Source organism: Bos mutus, chromosome 23 (assembly GCF_027580195.1).
Source record: "Bos mutus isolate GX-2022 chromosome 23, NWIPB_WYAK_1.1, whole genome shotgun sequence".
Taxonomy (NCBI): domain Eukaryota; kingdom Metazoa; phylum Chordata; class Mammalia; order Artiodactyla; family Bovidae; genus Bos; species Bos mutus.
The window spans coordinates 26,084,120-26,104,518 of record NC_091639.1 but is presented as its reverse complement, the minus strand read 5'-3'; the positions used below and the strand labels follow the sequence as shown (position 1 = coordinate 26,104,518).

The 20,399-nt window shown below is 40.0% G+C and overlaps 1 protein-coding gene across 2 annotated transcripts in view; it reads right to left on the bottom strand.

Moving 5' to 3' along the window:
- Nucleotides 1-6,620: 6,620 nt before the first annotated feature.
- The window catches only part of PKHD1 (PKHD1 ciliary IPT domain containing fibrocystin/polyductin), a 457,080-nt gene continuing 443,301 nt past the window's right edge, over nucleotides 6,621-20,399 (bottom strand). For both annotated transcript variants that reach the window (XM_070360807.1, XM_070360808.1), the window contains one exon: nucleotides 6,621-18,590. In XM_070360807.1, the coding sequence (XP_070216908.1) occupies nucleotides 18,136-18,590 (455 nt within the window). In that variant the 3' untranslated portion in view covers nucleotides 6,621-18,135. The remainder of the gene's footprint in view (nucleotides 18,591-20,399) is intronic.

Here is a 20,399-nt window from a genome sequence, read left to right as displayed (position 1 = left end):
CTTTGAGTGGTGAATGAACAAAGCTTGTTAGAAAATATTCTGTGTTTTATGAATGATGCTCCATTCTCTTTAATAAGACAATTTTCTCCATTCATACAAGGGGAAAGTGATAAAAGCAGAAGGAGGTTAGAAAGTGCAAGTATGAGAAAGAGAAACAATGGGGACTTCTACATATTGTTCTTTTATAAAAATGCAAACATGGGAACAAAGATGAGAAAACGAATCTTTCTATGTTTTAATTGAAATTCAATGTGATTTCTTTTTCTGATAGTCATTGGGTGGGAAAATTTAATGCTTTGTTTTATAGAATTGGAGAATTGATATTGGTCCTTTCTGGTTCTCCATAACATTGCCAAGGGTTGATAATGGAAGTGTTTTGTATGGTGACTTTTTCCATTCCCTCCCTTCTTCCTTAAAATAAACTTTTTTGCCTTTCCTGACCATAATAAAGGAGAAAAACATATATTATTGAGTTTATTTTTTTAAAAAAAGAAACCCCAAATGTTGTGTGTTCAAACGTTTCTTCCCTCACCATAGAGGCTCGGGAAGAATTTAGTGCTAAATAAATGCTGCCTCGAACCAGGCAAGATAAAACATAAATCATTGCATTAAAACCTCTAACAAGTCTATCTGCTTTTTGAAATGACTGGGAGATGAAAGCGAGGAGTCTCATTTAAGAAGGCCCAGCGGATCAGTTCTGCATTTATATAGCTGTTATCAAAAGCAATTCATTTGGAGATCAAATAGACTGACAGACAGGACAAGCAGGGGATCACCACTGCCTTCAGGCAGCCCAAAGCCAGGACGGCTCCCCAGCACCATCACTAATATTGAGTCTAGTCAGTGCTCTTGTTATTACCACTTCCATCGTCTGCCTACTGCACCGTTAAGCACACTTCCTCCATCCCATCAGAGCTGGGACACTGAAGACGAAGAGCAATAAGAATAACATTTCCTCCTGGGTCTAGTGGAAAAGCCCTTCTGCTGTACTAGAACGAGCAGACTATGTTCATCTTAATTGTGAACCAAGCTGACCAAGGTGATGAAGAATAAAAGCAGGAAGGGAGGCTTGCCAAGCGACTTCAGGTTCCATGACTTCTCCCTGGTTGGCGTGTCCCACCTCTCCTGCAACTTGGTCCTCTTCAGCTGATTCTCCCACAGTGGGTAGAGGGGAAGGCAAGTCAGTGCAAAGTGAATTTTCACAGGTGGGCACTTCCCAGGCTAGCGTCGGGGAGAAGTGTTTATCAGCTCAGAGGGTAGAGTCTCTAGTCCTTTTAAAACTTTTTTTTTGGGGGGGGGGGCATGCTGAGTGGCACGTGGGATCCTTGTTTCTGGACCAGGGATTGAACTTGGCTCCCTCCCCACCACTAGCAGTGCAGTCTTAACCACTTGACAGCCAGGGAAATCCCTCTCAGTTCAGTTCAGTTCAGTTGCTCAGTCGTGTCCGACTTTTTGCGACCCCATGAATCGCAGCATGCCAGGCCTCCCTGTCCATCACCAACTCCCAGAGTTCACTCAGACTCACGTCCATCGAGTCAGTGATGCCATCCAGCCATCTCATCCTCTGTCGTCCCCTTCTCCTCTTGCCCTCAATCCCTCCCAGCATCAGAGTCTTTTCCAATGAGTCAACTCTTCACATGAGGTGGCCAGAGTACTGGAGTTTCAGCTTCAGCATCATTCCTTCCAAAGAAATCCCAGGGCTGATCTCTATCAGAATGGACTGGTTGGATCTCCTTGCAGTCCAAGGGACTCTCAAGAGTCTTCTCCAACACCACAGTTCAAAAGCATCAATTCTTTGTCACTCAGCTTTCTTCACAGACCAACTCTCACATCCATACATGACCACTGGAAAAACCATAGCCTTGACTAGATGGACCTTTGTTGGCAAAGTAATGTCTCTGCTTTTGAATATGCTATCTAGGTTGGACATAACTTTCCTTCCAAGGAGTAAGCATCATTTAATTTCATGGCTACAGTCACCATCTGCAGTGATTTTGGAGCCCAAAAAAATAAAGTCTGAGTCCCTCTGCTGCTGCTGCTGCTGCTAAGTCGCTTCAGTCGTATCCGACTCTGTGCAACCCCATAGACGGCAGCCCACCAGGCTCCCTGTCCCTGGGATTCTCCAGGCAAGAACACTGGAGTGGGTTTCCATTTCCTTCTCCAATGCATGAAAGTGAAAAGTGAAAGTGAAGTCGCTCAGTCGTGTCTGACTCCTAGCGACCCCATGGACTGCAGCCTGCCAGGCCCCTCCGTCCATGGGATTTTCCAGGCAAGAGTACTGGAGTGGGGTGCCATTGCCTTCTCCGCTGAGTCCCTCTAGTTCCTTTTAAATAGAACTTATGGATTTGTGGGGGAGAGGAAGGGTTGTTTCCCAGGTGGCTCAGTGGTAAAGAATCTGCCTGCCAAGCAAGAGATACAGGTTTGATCCCTGGGTAGGGAAGATGCCCTGGAGAAGGAAATGGAAACCCATTTCAGTGTTCTTGCTGGGAAATCCCATGGACAGAGGAGCCTGGTGGTCTACAGTCCATGCAGTCACAAAAGAGTCAGACACAGCTTAGAGACTAAATAACAATAACCACAAGGATTTTTATCTGATTACAAAGTAACTTGTTAATTGTTGAAATTCTGAATAAAACAAAATAAAAAAGAGAATATGAAACAAATAAAACCATCTTTCAGAGATAACTCCTGTTAACACACACATATATAAATAATGGGCATAATAAAACATACAAATGTATGTGAGATCATGCTTTTTTTGCATCCTGCATATTTGACTTACTAGTGAAAAACAAGGATTTCTAATGCAATTATTATATGAAAACATAATTTCAATGAATCAACATCTTTTAATTATATGGCTGTATCAATTTATCTCATTTACTTATTTCTTGATTTAATTATGGATAGTCTGGGGAATTAGCTATCATTTTGGCATATAAGTGCAATGGTAATCCAATGGATTATTTAGGTAAAGCTTTCATTTTTGATTCACTTAGACAAATATGTATACATTTTAAAGTTTTTTGATAATGATCAAATTGTCCTCTATAAAGTTTATGCCAACTGAAAGCCACCCCAATAATTCATGGAAATACTTATTAGGGTGTATTTTTGCCAACAATAGAGTATTCTTATATACTAGGTATTAAAAGTCCTTCAAGTATTTGCCAATTGGATAAATGAAATGTGGTATCACCTTGTTTTTTGAATTCAGTTTGACCACATTGAAATGAGCCTTTTTACATGTTTATTTTTATTTGTATTTTTTCTTTTGTGAGAAGTATGTTTATCAGTTTAATTAGGGGTGGGTTTTGGCCTTGGTCATCTTTTCCTAAACAATTTTTAGAGGCTTTTGATTATTAAGTATATTAATCTTCCTTTTCTCTGTTACAATATTTTTTGCCAGTGACCAGAAACTTTACGGTAGCATTAAATTAAAAATCTAAAAGTGGTGTGATAGTGAAATAGACTTATTATTGACTTTAAGTGTTTATGAAACACTGTGTGATTATACATTTTTTTTTCTTTTTTGGTCTTACAATATGTGGGATCTTAGTTCCCCAAACAGGGATCAAATCTGTGCCCACTGCATTGGAAATATGAAGTCTTAACCACTGAACTGCTGTAGTACCTTAAGGGTCAATTTATTGATCAATCTATCAACATATATCAACTACTCTCCTCATTGCCTAGGACCATCACAAGTATTTAGAAATATTTATTGGCAAATATGGTAAAGCACAACTCTCCCCTCCAGTCTGATTTAGGAAACTAGTTTTCCTGTGCTCATTCATTCCACATCCACATCCACTGCTACTAAGTCACTGGATTAGGACTGTGGTGGAGAACTCAAAGATACAGGAGACGGTCTGTGTGTCAGTATGTCTATCACCTGGCTGGGGAAACAGACATATTCTCTGAAGTGTCACTAGCCACTCCTCACCTGGTCATGAGCTTGTATTTTAAGGAGGACAGCATAGACCTCCCAGGCAAGGGAAAGCTCACTGGGGCACGAGAGACCAGAGGTAGACTTTGTCTAGGCCCCAAAGAACGTATAGGACCCGGATCATGGAGGAAAGGAGGAGGAAATTGTGCATATGAAGAAAAAGATAAATATTCTGTATTGGATTTCTTGATCACTAAAACATCACTTGCCTCAAGATCTAACTGGTTCAGTGACTTTGATCTTTGTGTCTATGGCCCCTTTCCAGCAGCTCCTGTAACCCCATCCCGACAGCACTTGGGGGGGCCTTTAGAGATGAGTGGGCAGAAGTGGACAGAGGATCTCATTCTATGACCTCTCCATCCTCATGACAACAGGGACCACAGAGGTGTGTGATGCTGGTGGTTACTACCATGCAGGACTCTATCCCCAATTCCCAAGTTTTCTCTCAGCTGCATGGAGGGGTAAGTTTTGTCATCCCTCTAACTTTTCCTTCCAACAGAACCAACCTCACCATAGACATAAGTAACAAGAGAGAATATTATTTGTAGGAGGTTGAATAATGGTTGATCCAAAGCTACCTTCACCCTAATCCCTGAGATTGTGAGTGCTACCTTACATAGCAAAGGGGACTTCCAGATGTGATTAAATTAAAGATCAGAGACACAGACATAGAGAACAAACATATGGACACAAAGGGGGAAACTGTTGACTGTTAGTTGCTCAGTCATGTCTAACTCTTTGCGACCCTATGGACTATGGCCCACCAGGCTCCTCTGTCCATGGGATTCTCCAGGCAAGAATACTGGAGTGAGTTAACACTTCCTTCTCCAAAGGGGTTAAAGCAGGGAATAAACTGGGAGATTGGGATAGACATATACATACTACTATGTATAAAATAGATAACTAATGAGAACCTGCTGTATAGCATGGTGGGGGAGGGGGAAAGAAGGTACAATCTGTTTGTAGGACATACATGAAATCAACTTTAAAAATACATCCCAGTATACAGTAGATGCAGAAAAATACTGTTCGATTCCTATAATAGATACCTAAAATAGTCAAATTCATCGAGTTAGAAAGTACACTGATAGATGCCAGGGGCCCAGGGTAGGGGTTGGGGAATGAGGACTCAGTGCTTAATCAGGACAGAGTTTCAGTTTGTTGTTGTTTAGTTGCTAAGTCCTGTCCAACTCTTTGTGACGCCATGGACTGCAGCAGGCCAGGCTTCCCTGTCCTCCACTATCTCCTGGAGTTTGCTCAAACTCATGTCCATTGAGTCAGTGATGCCATCCAACCATCTCATCCTTTGTTGCCCGCTTCTCCTCTTGCCCTCAATCTTTCTCAGCATGAAGGTCTTTTCCAATGAATTGGCCCTTTGCATCAGGTGGCCAAATTATTAGAGCTTCAGCTTCAATATCAGTCCTTCCAATGAACATTCAGGGTTGATTTCCTTTAGGATTGACTGGTTTGGTCTCCTTGCTGTTCAAGGGACTCTCATGAGTCTTCTCCGACACCACAGTTCAAAGCATCAATTCTTTGGTGCTCAGCCTTCTTTATGGTCCACCTCTTATATGACTACTGGAGTTTCAGTTTAGGAAAGTGAAAAATTAGGAAGATGGAGAGAGTTGCATGACAGTGTGAATGTACTTACTTCCATTGAATGGTACAGATAAATATGGCTCAAATAGCATATTTTGTATTAGTGATTGTTACCACAATAAAAAATATTTAAAAAATCAAAGTTCTGGAAATGAAGAGATTATCTAGGATTATATAGATAGGCCCTAAATGTTATGGCAGGGGTCCTTAGAGAGGCAGGAGATCAGAAAACCAGTAGATGTGAATCAAGAAGTTGGAGTGGAGATGTAAGAGTAATGTGTTTTGAAGACAGAGGAGTGCCCACAAGCCAAGGGATACAGGTTGCCGTGGGAAGATGAAGAAGGCAAGGAAACAGATTTTCCCCTCGAATCTGAGGAAGGAGTCACCCTTGATAGCATTTTTATTTTAGCTCAATGAAACTGATATCAGACTTTGGACATCCAAAATTTTAAGAAAATAAATTTGAGTTGTTTTAAGGCAGGAAGTTTATGGCAATAACAGCAACAAGACACTAGTATATTATTGAGGGACCTCTCATAAAATAGCTGTCTTCAGTAATTGGAATTTCTTTAGGTCTACTCCTTTAAGCCTTGCCTTGAGAAATCTGTTCAATCTGTTCAAATGAAAATACCATAGAAGGTGTGATATAAGTAACATTAAAACATGAGTGTAAATGATTCTGTGAAACTATGTAGAAATTCTAGACAAAAATGGGTCACTGGATGGGTAAGTTTGAAGGAACAATGCAGAAACGATAGGTCCAGAGCTTGAAATACATCTGGGATGAGCTGATTTGAAAACAAAAGGGTTGGAGACTAAGACTGGAAGAAATAAAATAAGACAAAGATCTAGGCAAACCCAAAATATACATGTTAATGACCTTACAAATTTGCCTTATGTTAGTGCTACCTTTATGTTCTTCACATGTATCATTCATACCCATTTTTAAAGCAAAGTACCCTATTTTAGTTATTTTGTACACAAAAATATCAAAAAGGAAGAATAGTTAAGAAATCAAATATATTTAATTAAGCAATCAAGGATTGTGGATTCCAGTACAATAATTTAAGTTAAAAATTTTACATTTCCATATAAACTCTCTTCTTGTGCAGAAAATAGTGTGGCATTATTTTTAAATTCTAAATATAGTGCCCTCAGGGCCTCAGATCTCAGGGCCCAACTTTTGCTAGGTAAGAAATGTTACAGTTCTTTTGGAAAATGAATGCACTATTTAGCCCAATACTTGACTTAATTTTCAGATATTAAATGCAAAACTGTATCTAAACTGGGTTCTATCTTTTAATTCAAAGCATTTGTTTATGCGACATCAGTTGTGTTCTGCTGCTGCTGCTGCTAAGTCGCTTCAGTCGTGTCCAACTCTGTGTGACCCCATAGAAGGCAGCCACCAGGCTCCCCTGTCCCTGGGACTCTCCAGGCAAGAACACTGGAGTGGGTTGCCATTTCCTTCTCCAATGCATGAAAGTGAAAAGTGAAAGTGAAGTCACTCAGTTGTGTCCGACTCTTAGCGACCCCATGGACTGCAGCCTATCAGGCTCCTCTGTCCATGGGATTTTCCAGGCAAAGTACTAGAGTGGGGTGCCATTGCCTTCTCCGAGTTATGTTCTAGCACATTCCTAAGCAATACTCACACTCCTTTTTTTTTTTTAATACATTTTTATTGGCGTTTAGTTGCTTTACAGTGTTGTGTTAGCTTCTACTGTGCAGCAAACTGAATCAGCAGTACATATACGTATACCCCCTCTTTCTTGGCCTTTCTTCCCATTCAGGTCACCACAGCGCATCAAGTAGAGCTCTCTGTGCTATGCAGTTTGTTCTCATTGGTTATCTATTTTATATGTAACATCAGTAGTGTATATGTGTTAATCCAAATCTCCCTATTCCTCCACGCCCCCTCCCCCGCTTTTGTTTGTATTGATTACTTGTAGCTGTACTAGGAAGAAAGTCTTTAAAGCTTCACCACAAGAAAAGAAAAGATAAGAACGCCATTTTCTCAGCTAACAAGTATAATGCTTGAGTTGTTCTCACTTATTTTGGAAGCCTGAATGCTATCTGCCATGCTTGACTAAGTCAAGGAGACCATTTCCAGATACACCTGTAAGTTTATTTTGCTCAAAACCATTTCCCCAAAATAAAGTCTACAATGTTAATAATTTATTAGAGTGTGTGTGTGTGTGTGTGTGTGTGTGTGTGTGTGTGTGTGTGCACTAAGTCACTTCAGTCATTTCCAACTCTTTGCAACCCTATGGACCATAGGAATTCTCCAGGCAAGAATACTTGAGTGGGGTGCCATGCCATCTTGCGGGGGATCTTCCTGATCCAGGGATCAAACCCATGTCTTTTATGTCTCCTGCCTTGGGACGTGTGTTCTTTACCACTGGCGCCACCTGGGAAGCATTATCAGAGTATAAGACATGACTATTTTGTATGATTCATGATAGTAATATATTAGGGTGACCAACTCATCATTGTATGTGTGGAACTTTCTGGGGTTTTCTGGTTTTTGTGCTGAAAGTCTTATATCCTGGAAACCCCCCAATCTCAGGCAAATCAGAACAGGTGATCTAAATAAAGATCTGTTCCTGAAAAAAACGTCATTTCAAAAATAGTCTATCCACTTAATTTGAAGAAATTAAAAGAAAATAAATTCAATAAATTACTTTCTTTCTTTAAAAAATAAAGCAGAAACCAGTATTTACATTTTTCATTCAAATTTGTCAAGTGAAATTTGGATAGTGTGTGTGCATTTAAAATAGCTATGGTATTTTCTGTATTCATTTTTGGCTCAAATTTTGGGTTATTTTTTCTACAATAAATATGCAATCAAAACTGGTTTCAACTTTTAAGATCCCCAAATCAAGATTTTTCTCTACACACAGTCAGACACCACTGGGCAAAAGCCCAGACAAGCCTGTAATTGTGCACATACACCCAGAATGAAGCTTCTATATTTATATGCAATTTCAAGACAGTGTATCAGATTTAAGATCTTTATTATCTCTGAGACAGGACAGCATGTAGATAAATGTCCTCATGGTCCAAGCTTTCAAAGAATGTCACCATTTATTCTGTGGATACGCATCCCTGCGCAGCCATGAGTCGGGACTGTGCATGACACAGCTAAATACTGTTTCCCCAGTCCCCGACTTCTCCTTTGTCCCTGAATCTTCCCTTGTCTCTTCTCTGCTCCCTCCTTCAGATGCTCATTTTGAAGATATGCTTTTCACTGGGATTAATACAAGGTTTGCATTTACAATTTTCATTTACCAAACAGAAAAATATTTTACTAGAAAGGAATGGTATTAAGGAGAAATGATTTTCCATGTGCCCCGAGGCTGGGCATAGGCAGGATTTGATTTGCTATGTTCAGCTGGAATCTGCATTGATACGTGGAGATGAGAGGGGGTGTTTAATAAAATTTACATTTCATTTTCTCACTTGACATCAGTCTCCTGTCACTCATGGAACTGATGGGAATCCTGCAAATAACTTTCATCAGAATCTAGTTGGGGAGACACTGGGAAATGAGAAGACAGAAGGGAGAGAGGAAGACAAGGACAGTCTGGCTTGTTTTCATCTCCTGGTTCTGGGATGGGAACAAATCTGTGGTGTCTGGAAATCCTAAGAGCCAGCATCCTCCACCCTGAAGAAGCGAGTGCCAGTGGGACACCCGGGGAGACCCCAGGACTGATGCCATCCAGCTGCCCACAGGGGAACCTGCAGATTGAGTGAGGGCTTTAAGCTTCTAGGGGCTGGAAGTGATTCATGTCTGCTGAAAATGAGAACAGGAGACACCCAAGAGACAGGAGCAAATACAAGAGTACTGATCTTCCCCTTTGTTCATGGAAACCATAGCGTCTCTATAGTTGTGTAACGAATCACCACAACTTACTGACTTAAAACAATATGCAGTTCTCTATAACACTCAGTCATAGAGAAGAGGGAAATCCTGCCATCAGCAACAACATGGGTGAACCTGAAGAACATTCTCTAAGTGAAAGAAGCCAACATAGATCAAATAATGTATGGGCACTTCATTTAATCATGTGGTGGCTGATAAAGCAGGTGGCATCTTAAACTCTGCCTGTCATATTGTCCTATGTATGACCAAAGGTGCCTGCCCAGGAGAGACAGAATGCACGTTGCTGAGGTCAGCTGGTGCCTTCCTAGAAGTGTGAAGATCAAGAAGACAAAAAGCAAGGCATGGGACGGGGTCCTCCTTAGGGAGGCATCTGAGAATCAGGAGGGTATGTAGGGTTACCGTGAATCCCCAAAAAAAGTCCCATATGGGTCTGTTTCGTTGAGTGTCAGAAATAACCAGGGCAATTTGGCAAAGGCACTAAGCTCTTATTCAGCAGGTGAGGACCCTGTGAGCCAGAAGATACTTGAGTTACACGTTGATGAATGTCTTAACACATGTCCTTCATAAGAATAAAATGAGACATAGAAGTCATGATTACTTTCCATCCATCAAGAAAGTACTATTCAACAATAGTTTGGCATATTTCTCAATACCATCTGAGTCAAAGTGGTTCTTCCTTACTTGATATGACAAGCAAAGAAGGAATCTAGAGAAACAGCCTCTGCAAGCCCTGGTGGATGATTCAGGGTTGTTTGGGCAGAAAATTCCAACGTGGGCACTGGGGGTGGGCATGGTGTGTGGGTGGGCACATGCTCCTGGCTTCATGGTCGGACTGCCTACATGGAAGAGTGAATGGGGGTGGAGTCCTCTAGAGCAAGGGCCTGGAGTGGAAACCATTATCTGAGTCTAAAAGCAGTATTGGCTAGAGTGCCAAATATTTTTGATCCAAACTTTCTTTGGTATATGAAGAAATTAGATCTCATTTATCCCATGATCCTTCATTAGCTAAATTAGACAAGAGAAACAGCATTTAACTAGGCCTGTAAAACCTTAACAAAGTAGGACGCTGAAATAAATGTAATATTTACTGACAATTTTCCCCAAGAAGTAAGAATTTTTTCCCAAGACACTGGGAAAAATTATTTAGTTACAGTGGGTATTCTTTCATCTGGCCTACTTTAAGTTGAAATCACTTCTACCATCTTTTTATTATCATTTCACATGCTACAAAGTTATGAATTATTCATCTAGCCATTTATTTCCTATATTCGACACCATTAATTCATTTTCTTAAAGGATCCATGATCTGGGGTTGAGTGACTTTTATGTATTTTTCTTCTACCTGAAACATCACTTTTTAAATCTATTTAAATCCTCTCTCTTCTCCTATGAATCACTAATGTTTTCCTTCCCTATTTGAGTTTTCTCTCCTTATTACAAATAGCATTATCCTCTCTTTGCAATTTTGGTCTAGTATACAAAAAGACTCATCTATGGAGAGAATTATCAAAATGTTTAAAATAGTCTAGAAAAAAGATCCTGTGATCTTTAATGATTCCTAGACAGGAACAAAACTTAGACTGGTTTCTGACATCTCTTCTGAAACACTACAGTCAGAAAGTATTGGGTTGATGTTTCTAGAATTTTGCAGAGTAAAGATTGGGATTCCAGTATATTATACTCAGGTTGTTTTTCACTATGAAATCTGCTATTTTCTATGACAAAGGGGTTCAGAAAAGATACATCCCACTGGTTCAATATTAGCTCTCAGACCTAAGCCTGGGCAGGCTCAATGAGATATTTTTCTTGGGGCTCTCATGAGGTTTTGGATCAAGAATCGAAGTCTGGGGCTTCCTTGGTGGTCCAGTGGTTACGAATCTGCCTTGCAATGCAGAGGACACTGGTTCATCCACGGTTCATCACATGCCACAGGGCAACGAAGCCTATGTACCACAACTACTAAACCCACATCCGGGGCCTGGAAGCCAGAACTACTGAGCCCATATGCTGCAACTGTGAAGCCTGCGTGCCCTAGAGCTGGTGCTCGGCAACAAGAGAAGCCACCGTAATACAAAACCTGCACAGCGCAACTCGAGAGTAGCCTCTGCTCACCGCCACCGCAACTAGAGAAAGCCCCTGCACAGCAACAAAGCCCAGTGCAGCCAAAAATGAATACATTTTTTTTTTTTAAAGTACCAAAGTTGAGCCTTCAGTCTATGGCTTATTATGTTCAGTGACATAAGAGTGAATCAAGGAGAGAAGGTATCACAAAGGGCAAGAGAGGAAACTGTTTCAAGAATGGGGAAAAGAAAGGATGGGGTTAACATACAGGATGAAGACAGGCTCATTCTTTAGAATTGGCAATATGGAGGTTGCTGGTAATTGCCATAAGAGCAGCCTCTTCTGCAGAGGAGACAGAAGTGCATTGGAATGCCTGGAAGAATAAATGAAAATGGACGAAGTAATTTAACCTGTGAACAAAAGTCTCAAACAGTGTTAATGGAATGGGTTAAGAAAATGGGAAGAGATATGAAGGGGTCTATAGAATCAAAGAATGTCTGATTTTTTTTTCAAGTGGGAGCTACTCAACCATGTTGGACAGTCATGGGGACACCCCAGTAGATGGGGAGAGATTTATGATGTTGATAAGAGAGGTGAGAACTGAGTCAGTGGCATCCCTGAGAATAGAATAAAGATAGGTGGAAAAAATTCCAATGAGAAAAAAATGGTTGGTATTACTAGATGTATAGCCCAAATTACAGCACTTCTACAGTTTTCAGAATTGTAGATAAGCACACAGGATTATTTATTTATTCCCAAATTTAAAAAAAAATTAAGATTTTTTTTTGATGTGGACCACTTTGAAAGCCTTTATTGAATTTATTACCATATTGCTTCTGTTTTATGTTTTGTTTTTTTTGGCTGCGAAGTATGTGTGATCTTAGTTCCCTGAACAGGTATCAAACCAGCACCCCCTGCATTGGAAAGGGAAGTCTTAAAAACCAGACTGCCAGTGAAGTCCCTAAGAAACTTTGGAGCATATTATTTCTTACACCATACCCTTTGAAGCCCATGGCCCTTTGACTTAAGCCTCTATCTCTCAAAAGTCTGAGTCTCTGGAGCCTACTTAATAAGTGCTTTGTGACAGCTGCTCCCAAGAGGCAGCTTTTGTGTTTAGGGTTATAGCACCACTTGGTCTAGGTTTAGAATAAGTCCTAGCAGACCAGGGCTGGAAGAAGTGCAGGCTGTGGCACTGATCTGGTGAGAGGCGTGTTATCCAGCAGGAATTCTCAGCTCTGAGTGTCATATTGGGTCCATTCATGACTTAGGGTTAGCAACTGCTTCCCCATTGTTTCCTCAATATGAATAATGGAAAAGCCAGAATATTCGAATCTTACTAAGAGATGTTGAGCCCATAGACATACGCACCTGTACCCTAAGGCCCTTCACACAGAGGGGCCCACGGTGACATGCCCTGTATGATATTCCAGGGACACTGTGATGAGAAAGTAGACTTGTTAGCACTTTAATCATTGCCCACTATGGAACATTCTTTTCCTCATTCAGAGATGTTCCCTACTCTTCCTTTTATTCCTTCCTGGACTCTCTTCCCAGTCCATTAATCTTCTCTGTCCACTCTTTACTTCTCCCACAGATACTCATCTCCTCTCTCTTTGTAAAAGTTTTTTCCTACAAGCAATTTCTAGGCCTGGGTATTGCTAACCTTTGGACAACCAAAACATGGAGAAAATACTTCTAAATTTTATTTTTATTAGTAGTATATTTTAAGAAAATATTGAAATTCAAAAAGATATAAAATATGAAGTACAAATCTCCTCATATTCCCTACTCCATTATCTAAAGGTAGCTCATTTTAAAATATGTATTGGCTATCTCTCCATAATTTTTCTGTACATAAATCAACTATAGGTAAAAGCACACTATACCCATTTTTTGCAACTTGCTTTATGTATTTTTAGCCTAATGGTATATCTTGAATAATTTTCTACATTAGTCATTCTTCTGGATAGATGTACCACTAAATTAAAGAAAATTTTTAAAAGAAGCAGATACATTTTTCCCCCAATTTTGCCCTGCACCTTTGTAAGGATTCAGTAACTGTTTATTATAAAGTAGAGAGAAGAATGATATTTCTCACATTTTTGAAAGGAGATTGATTTTCTTTCCTCTTGTTATGGCTACTCATTTTAAAATAAAAGATATAGTGATAATAATAAATGAGTCATCATTTCTGAGACTGAAATAAGGAATGATATGGAGAAATCAGCTTCCCAGGTGGCTCAGTGGTAAAGAATATGCCTGCAATGTAAAAGTTGCAAGTTTGATCTCTGGGTGGGGAGGATTCCCTAGAGAAGGAAATAGCAACCTGCTCTAGTATTCTTACCTGGGAAATCCCATGGACAGAGGAGATTGGCAGGCTACAGTCCATGGAGTGGCAGAGTCAGACATGACTTAGCAACTGAGGACACATGCACAGAGACATCAACTCACACTCCAGTAAGTTCTAGGAAGTCCTACAAATGTGTTAAACAAAACTTCTGTCTCAAAACAGAACAGATTGATGGGCAGAATCTATTCTTTTTCTGAATTGTTCCAAGCAAATAAATCTCCAGTCTGTTTTGAGGTAGGAGAAATGTTTGTAAACAACCAAATCTATGAATTTGACTGTTTAAACCTCATTTAACTTCATAAAAAGATGTTTTGTCCCTTTAAAAAAAATTACATTCTGGAAATATAGTTTGTCTTTCAAATATGTCTGTTAATTGCTCATAGTGACATAGTGTAAGCTGAAATCAATTGTTCTACATTCAGTACAGTAATTCCTTCTGCTTATAGTTCTTTCAATATTGACACTGAATACAAGTTCTGGAAACAAAATATGGAATAAATACATGAATTTTAAATGACAGAATTAATTAAAATCCTTTACTTTTATTGACATGTACATGACATTTTATAGAAGCTTGGTTGAATAATATTTGCATGTGATCTATATTCAGTTTCATCATATTCGTTTTGCATATAGTTTGCATACATTTCAATGTAAAGTAATTTTATACATTCAGAGTTAGATTGCTAAAAGGAAGGGAATCACTCAACTGAATAATCTATGAAAGGGGAGGGTTCTGAAGGACTAAAGCCTCTTGGTACTCAGCAGCCTCTTTGGGCGATGAGATGGGCAAGTCTGCTTCAGAATACAACCTTGGTTAGATTGGCCAAGGCTTTCTCTCTGAGAGACACATGAAGCTCTGTCAGAGACTGGTACCTTCCCTGTACACATCCCCCAAACTCAAGAGATAATGAAAACTACTCCAGCTTCCATCATCCCTCTCAGCTTTAACATCCATAAATATTTACAAATATTGAACGGTCTAGAATTTTAGTTTGTTCAATATCTTGGGGGAAAGGAGTCCTTCAAACATAGAAAATCAGAAATGGGAGACAAGAAGTTCTTTGAAATTACACAGGAACAAGACATTTTAAATTACTTATTTGAAGAAAGGGTAAGTTTTGATACTGCTGGGAAACATTTACTGGGTCCCCTATGTTAATGGTCTGAGTAAGTTTGGGGTTGGCTTTATCTAATCAGCTCATCTTCAGACATAAATGAACCAAGAACTGCTCTCTTTGCCTCTAGAATTTACCCAATTCTCCCATTTTTGGAGGAGGAAAAAAAAGACTGCCTTAACTATGGGTTGGGGATTCTGGCCAGACTCTGAAATCCCAAGACACATCCAAGAGCCCTCCATGTTACTCTGGATAATCTGGTTGCTATTCAGGTCCAAAGAGTCCATTCTGGACTTGGGGATCCTAGATTTTGGTGGCATAGAGTTAATAGGTCAACTCTGGCTGTTCCCAAACAAGCATAGGATCAAACTTGCCTTCCAGAAAGATCAGGGTTTAGCACGTAGGGGATGGAAAAGAAGATAGTAGAAATTGAGAGAAGTGTAAAGAAGGTGCAGAAATGACAGCTGGTAGCTGACTTTGGTGGAGAAGGCAATGGCACCCCACTCCAGTACTCTTGCCTGGAAAATCCCATGGATGGAGGAGCCTGGTGGGCTGCTGTCTATGGGGTTGTGCAGAGTCGGGCACGACTGAAGTGACTTAGCAGAAGCAGCACCAGCTGACTTTGGGGAAGGGTTAGATAGAAAAAGTCAAGTCGTGGGTGATTTCTAGATTTCTGGCCTGAATGAGGTCATGCCATTGTGTGAGGGCAATGTAATACTGGAAGACAGAAGACATACTTTCTCACTAATGCCTTCAAATGATGACTTTCTGCCATCATCTGCAGGGTAAATCTAGTGGAAGCTCTCAGTAGGCAGTTCGATAAACAGTATAGAGTTCAGGAAAGACACCTGGGTTGGAATTGGAGGTGGTGAAAGGGAGAGTGTATAGACAGACCCTTAGTAAGCAGTTTTTATATTTCTCAAAAGCCTCAACTACAAATGCTTTTGTACTAAATAATCATAGCTCTCTGAGGACCCAGAGAAGCTAGCATAATGTCCTGGGGAAGGCTGCCTACCTCCTTTCAGAGGCAGCTTTAAGGTCTGAGATGTCAGTAAGACATCTAAAGAATGGACACAGAAATTGAGAACTTTGCCACCAGCTTGTGTAGAGTGAGACATACTTTCTCACTGATGCTCTCAGACAATGACTTTCTGCCAGTAGTATCTCCTCTGGGGCTAATTCCAGGACGTTATTGTTTAAAATTCTGCCACAGAAGAGTGTTTTTCCTTCCTCTGTTCTATCACAAACGTAAGACATCCCTTTCATTTTTCAGAGACTGGAAAATCCTGGTTTAGATAAAAGCTGAGAGCAAGTTCTTATTAGATATTTTCTTTACCTTAGCTGTCTTGGCTTCACTCATTGATACAAAAGATCTTCCAGATACACAGTTGGGCTTGCTTAAAGTATCATTTAGTTTGTACATAAATGGGCCCTCTGCAAATGTGTGAATTGGGTGAAGCTTCCTTTCATATCCTTACTCAACTTATCAACATGGTTAACCCTCTGCTCTGGTTTCCATCTGAACCCTCAGCAACAAAGCCTAGAGAGGCTGCACATGGTATGATCTCTCCCACGCATTATCTTCCCCAAAATGCAGTTCCCTAATAATTCTCTAATAATTAAGTCAGCTGATAATCCACTTGGCCACTTGGTCATCTCTGTTCTCCCAATATAGTTTCCTTCCACTTTTTTTTATGTGGCTCAGTTATTAAAAGAAAGAAAGAACTATTGAAAAAATTACTGGGTCCATGGACCATTTCCTTACCCAGACTGGCTATTCTTATATTCTTGTCCTTAACTAAAATATCAGCAAAGCCCAGGAGAACATAATTTCCATGTGTCAGTACTCACGAGGAGCAAAAATGATGTGTTTGCTCAACTATGGACTCCTAATAATGACTGAATTTAAGTTGTGAAATAAAATCAGTTTGTGAAAAATCAGGCAAGTGCCTTATGGTTGGGAGGTAAGCTCTGATAGACCAGAGAGGGGGTCTTCTCTTGTCCTTCAAATATTCCCATAGGATAAAGAAATGTTTGATGCTGGGAGGGATTGGGGGCGGAGGAGAAGGGGACAACAGAGGATGAGATGGCTGGATGGCATCACCAACTCGATGGACGTGAGTTTGAGTGAATTCTGGGGGTTAGTGATGGACAGGGAGGCCTGGCGTGCTGTAACTCATGGGGTCACAAAGAGTCAGACATGACTGAGCGACTGAACTGAACTGAACTGAATACTGCAGAAACAGCTGTAGCCATCCAGATTTTGTCATGATCCCTTCAATAAGAGAAGCCCAAAGAACTGTGGGTAATCATTCTAGAACAGAGGTCCCCAAACCTTTTGGTACTGGGGACCAATTTCATGGAAGAGCATTACATTTATTATGCACTTTATTTCTAATCTAATGCTGCCATTGGTCTTACAGGAGGTTGGAAACCCCTGTGGCCTGGAGGTTGGGGACCTTGTCCTAGAAGAAGCTTAATGCCACTCCCTACTGTAATAAATCAGTCTGCAGTGGGAAGCCTATGCTTTCTCCAGTGGATCTTCCCAACCTAGGAATCGAATCGGGGTCTCCTGTGTTGCAGGCAGATTCTTTACCAACTGAGCTGTCAGGGAAACCCTTGAATAAATCAGCATTATACCTTTATTAAAATTGCAAAATCAATAAGATAACCAGCTTAAGATAAAAACAAGTAAAAAAATCAGTATTTGGGAACTTATTACTTGCCTAGTATTGGACTAAGATTCATGATTAATAAAAAAGATATGTCAGATATTGTTTCAACCTACATCATTTATATGACTATCTTCCATGTTAAAGTTGAAAAGAAAGAATTCAGAATCCATATTATCCCTTCTGGGCTTCCAAGATAGCACAGTGGTAAAGAATCTGCCTTTACTCAATGCAAGAGACACAGGTTCGGTCCCTGGCTTGGGAAGAGCCCTTGGAGAAGGAAATGGCAAACCACTCCAGTATTCTGGCCTAGAAAATTTCATGGACAGAGAAGCCTAGTGGGTTATAGTCCACAGGGTCACAAATAGTTGGACATGACTGAGCACACACGCACATATTCTCCCTTCTTAGTCCAAACTGGTCAGGCCTCATCTTCCCTGCTCATATGATCCAGATATATTTTGAACACTATAACTTGCAGCCCAAATGTCCTCACCACTCCTCAATCACAGCTGTTCCTGAACAGCCTCTGGATGTACTGAATGGAGGCAGAATGCCTCGGTGGCACCACAGGAGCCTGGCTTCTCCTGGGAAAGCCCTAGACTGATGTGCCCCTTGCCAAGCTGACTCTGGCCCTGCAAACGCTGCCTCTCTCGTCTGAGGTCTGGGCAGAGCAGCAGCAGCTGATCTTGGCCTGCCAGCTGGTATCTCAGCACCTGCTCCTGGGCCCCCTTCCAGCCCCCACTCTCCTGCAGGTACACCTGCTGAGCAGGAGAGCCTGGAGTACAGGTGTTCCTGGGCGACGTGACACTGGTAATACTGGGAGCAGGCACAGCGGCCTCTTCTCGGCTGCCACCTTCCTCTCGGACCACACGGTGGCTCACCTTCCTTCTGGACACGCCATTCAGGGACTGATGGGGGAGCTGGTTCAGCTTGGCGAGCATGACCTTCATCCTCAAATCTGTGACAGACAAGAAGGAGAAAAAGAAACAGACTTAGTTCTCAATCAGCTGACTGCATGTTTTGCATGTTTAACATTCCTGAAAAGATATCACCAAATAATTAAAGACTGAGAGTTATATCAACTTACCAATTTCTAAATATCGTTGGGAGTACACACTTTTTCAAAAAACCCGTGTCTCCCACACCCATCAATTAATTAATTGATAATTAATACAAATTGTCTAATACAAATTTGATAATATAGCTTCCCAGAAAAAACTTTTACAATGTTCATAATAAGTCAATCAGGATTTTTCATTGTAAGCATGGCAGCTTAAATAGGAAAATTAGGCTAGAATCAGACCTTACTATGTGGATTAACTCACACCTGTATTAATAAATGTAAAACCAGTCTTATTAATACTTTTGACTTTTATGCCAAATTCACAATTTGAATATATTTTATTTTATAAAAACAAACATATGCAGAGATAAATATATAAATAAACAAGTATCTATAAGAGTGTATATATATAATTACTCACCTATAAGAATTATCTTAAACACACCCTCGGCCTGAAATATTTTTTCCACCCTGTCTTTCAAAACCCTCTGCCTTCTTTTACTCACCTCCCCAAATTTCTCTCTTTCTTCAGAAAGTATTTCCTAATTCATGAATGTCTAATTCTCATAATTCATTGGGTATTGAGGGATGTATCAAGCTAGTTTTATAAACAATAAAGTGCTATAGTGCAACTTTAAAATAACTTTATTAAATTATTATTTTTAATCAAATTAAAGGTAATTCAAGATTGTTAATGCCACTCATACATTTACATTCCAGGATGCATTCCTTGAAGAAAGAAAGGCTAATAATCATTTAAAGTAACACTATTATAGCAATTATATGCTGGGCACCAGGTTTTATATATATATGTAAGTATATATATACATAATTTAATCCTTACAACAACCCTCTGAAGTAAGTGTTATTACCATCTCCCTTTTAGAAGGGAGGCCATTGAGATATAGGCATTAAGTAACTTCTCAAGACCACAGATACATAATAGCACATCTTACTGTACAGAAGTCAAGATCTATGACTCCAGAGTTGTAGTGAGAGAACCAAACAATGCTGTGTACAATCAAAGCTAGCAAAGGGGAGTTAAGAAGAATGCTTGGGAAAAAAAAAAAAAAAAGAAGAATGCTTGGCTAAATACATGCATCAGAGTGTGGCACACGTGGTAATGTCATCTTCCATGTGCCTTAGAGTAAAATGAAAGGTCAAGAACCACCCTACACCCCTGAGAGGTATGTGGCAGTACTGTCACTGACATTTCCCATCCCTGATTTTCTAATTTCTCATCATCAAATGCATTAACATGAATTTTTATACATACATACTTTTATATACAAGGTCAATGCTAATTGATAAACCTGTGTATTATACCTCTCTCTCAGTTTACTGAGCCTGTCTTGGCTTATGTTAGGAGAGAATCATCAAGTCTGTGTCATAGTGTAAGAGACAATATTATAGCAGAAATATAAATAACATAATATAAATACAAATAACATCATAATATAAATGTGTTTAACCTATATATATCTATATCTATATATATATATATAAACAATGGCTTCCCTGTTGGCTCAGATGGTAAAGAATTTTCCTGCAAGGCAGGAGACCTGGATTCGATCCCTGAGATGGGAAGATCCCCTGGAGAGGGAAACATAATATACTGCTGGTTTGGAACAGTAAAACAAGATAAAGTAATCATGTTGTTTATATTGTTTTGATGATGTGTCAGTAATATCCTGTGAAACTCAT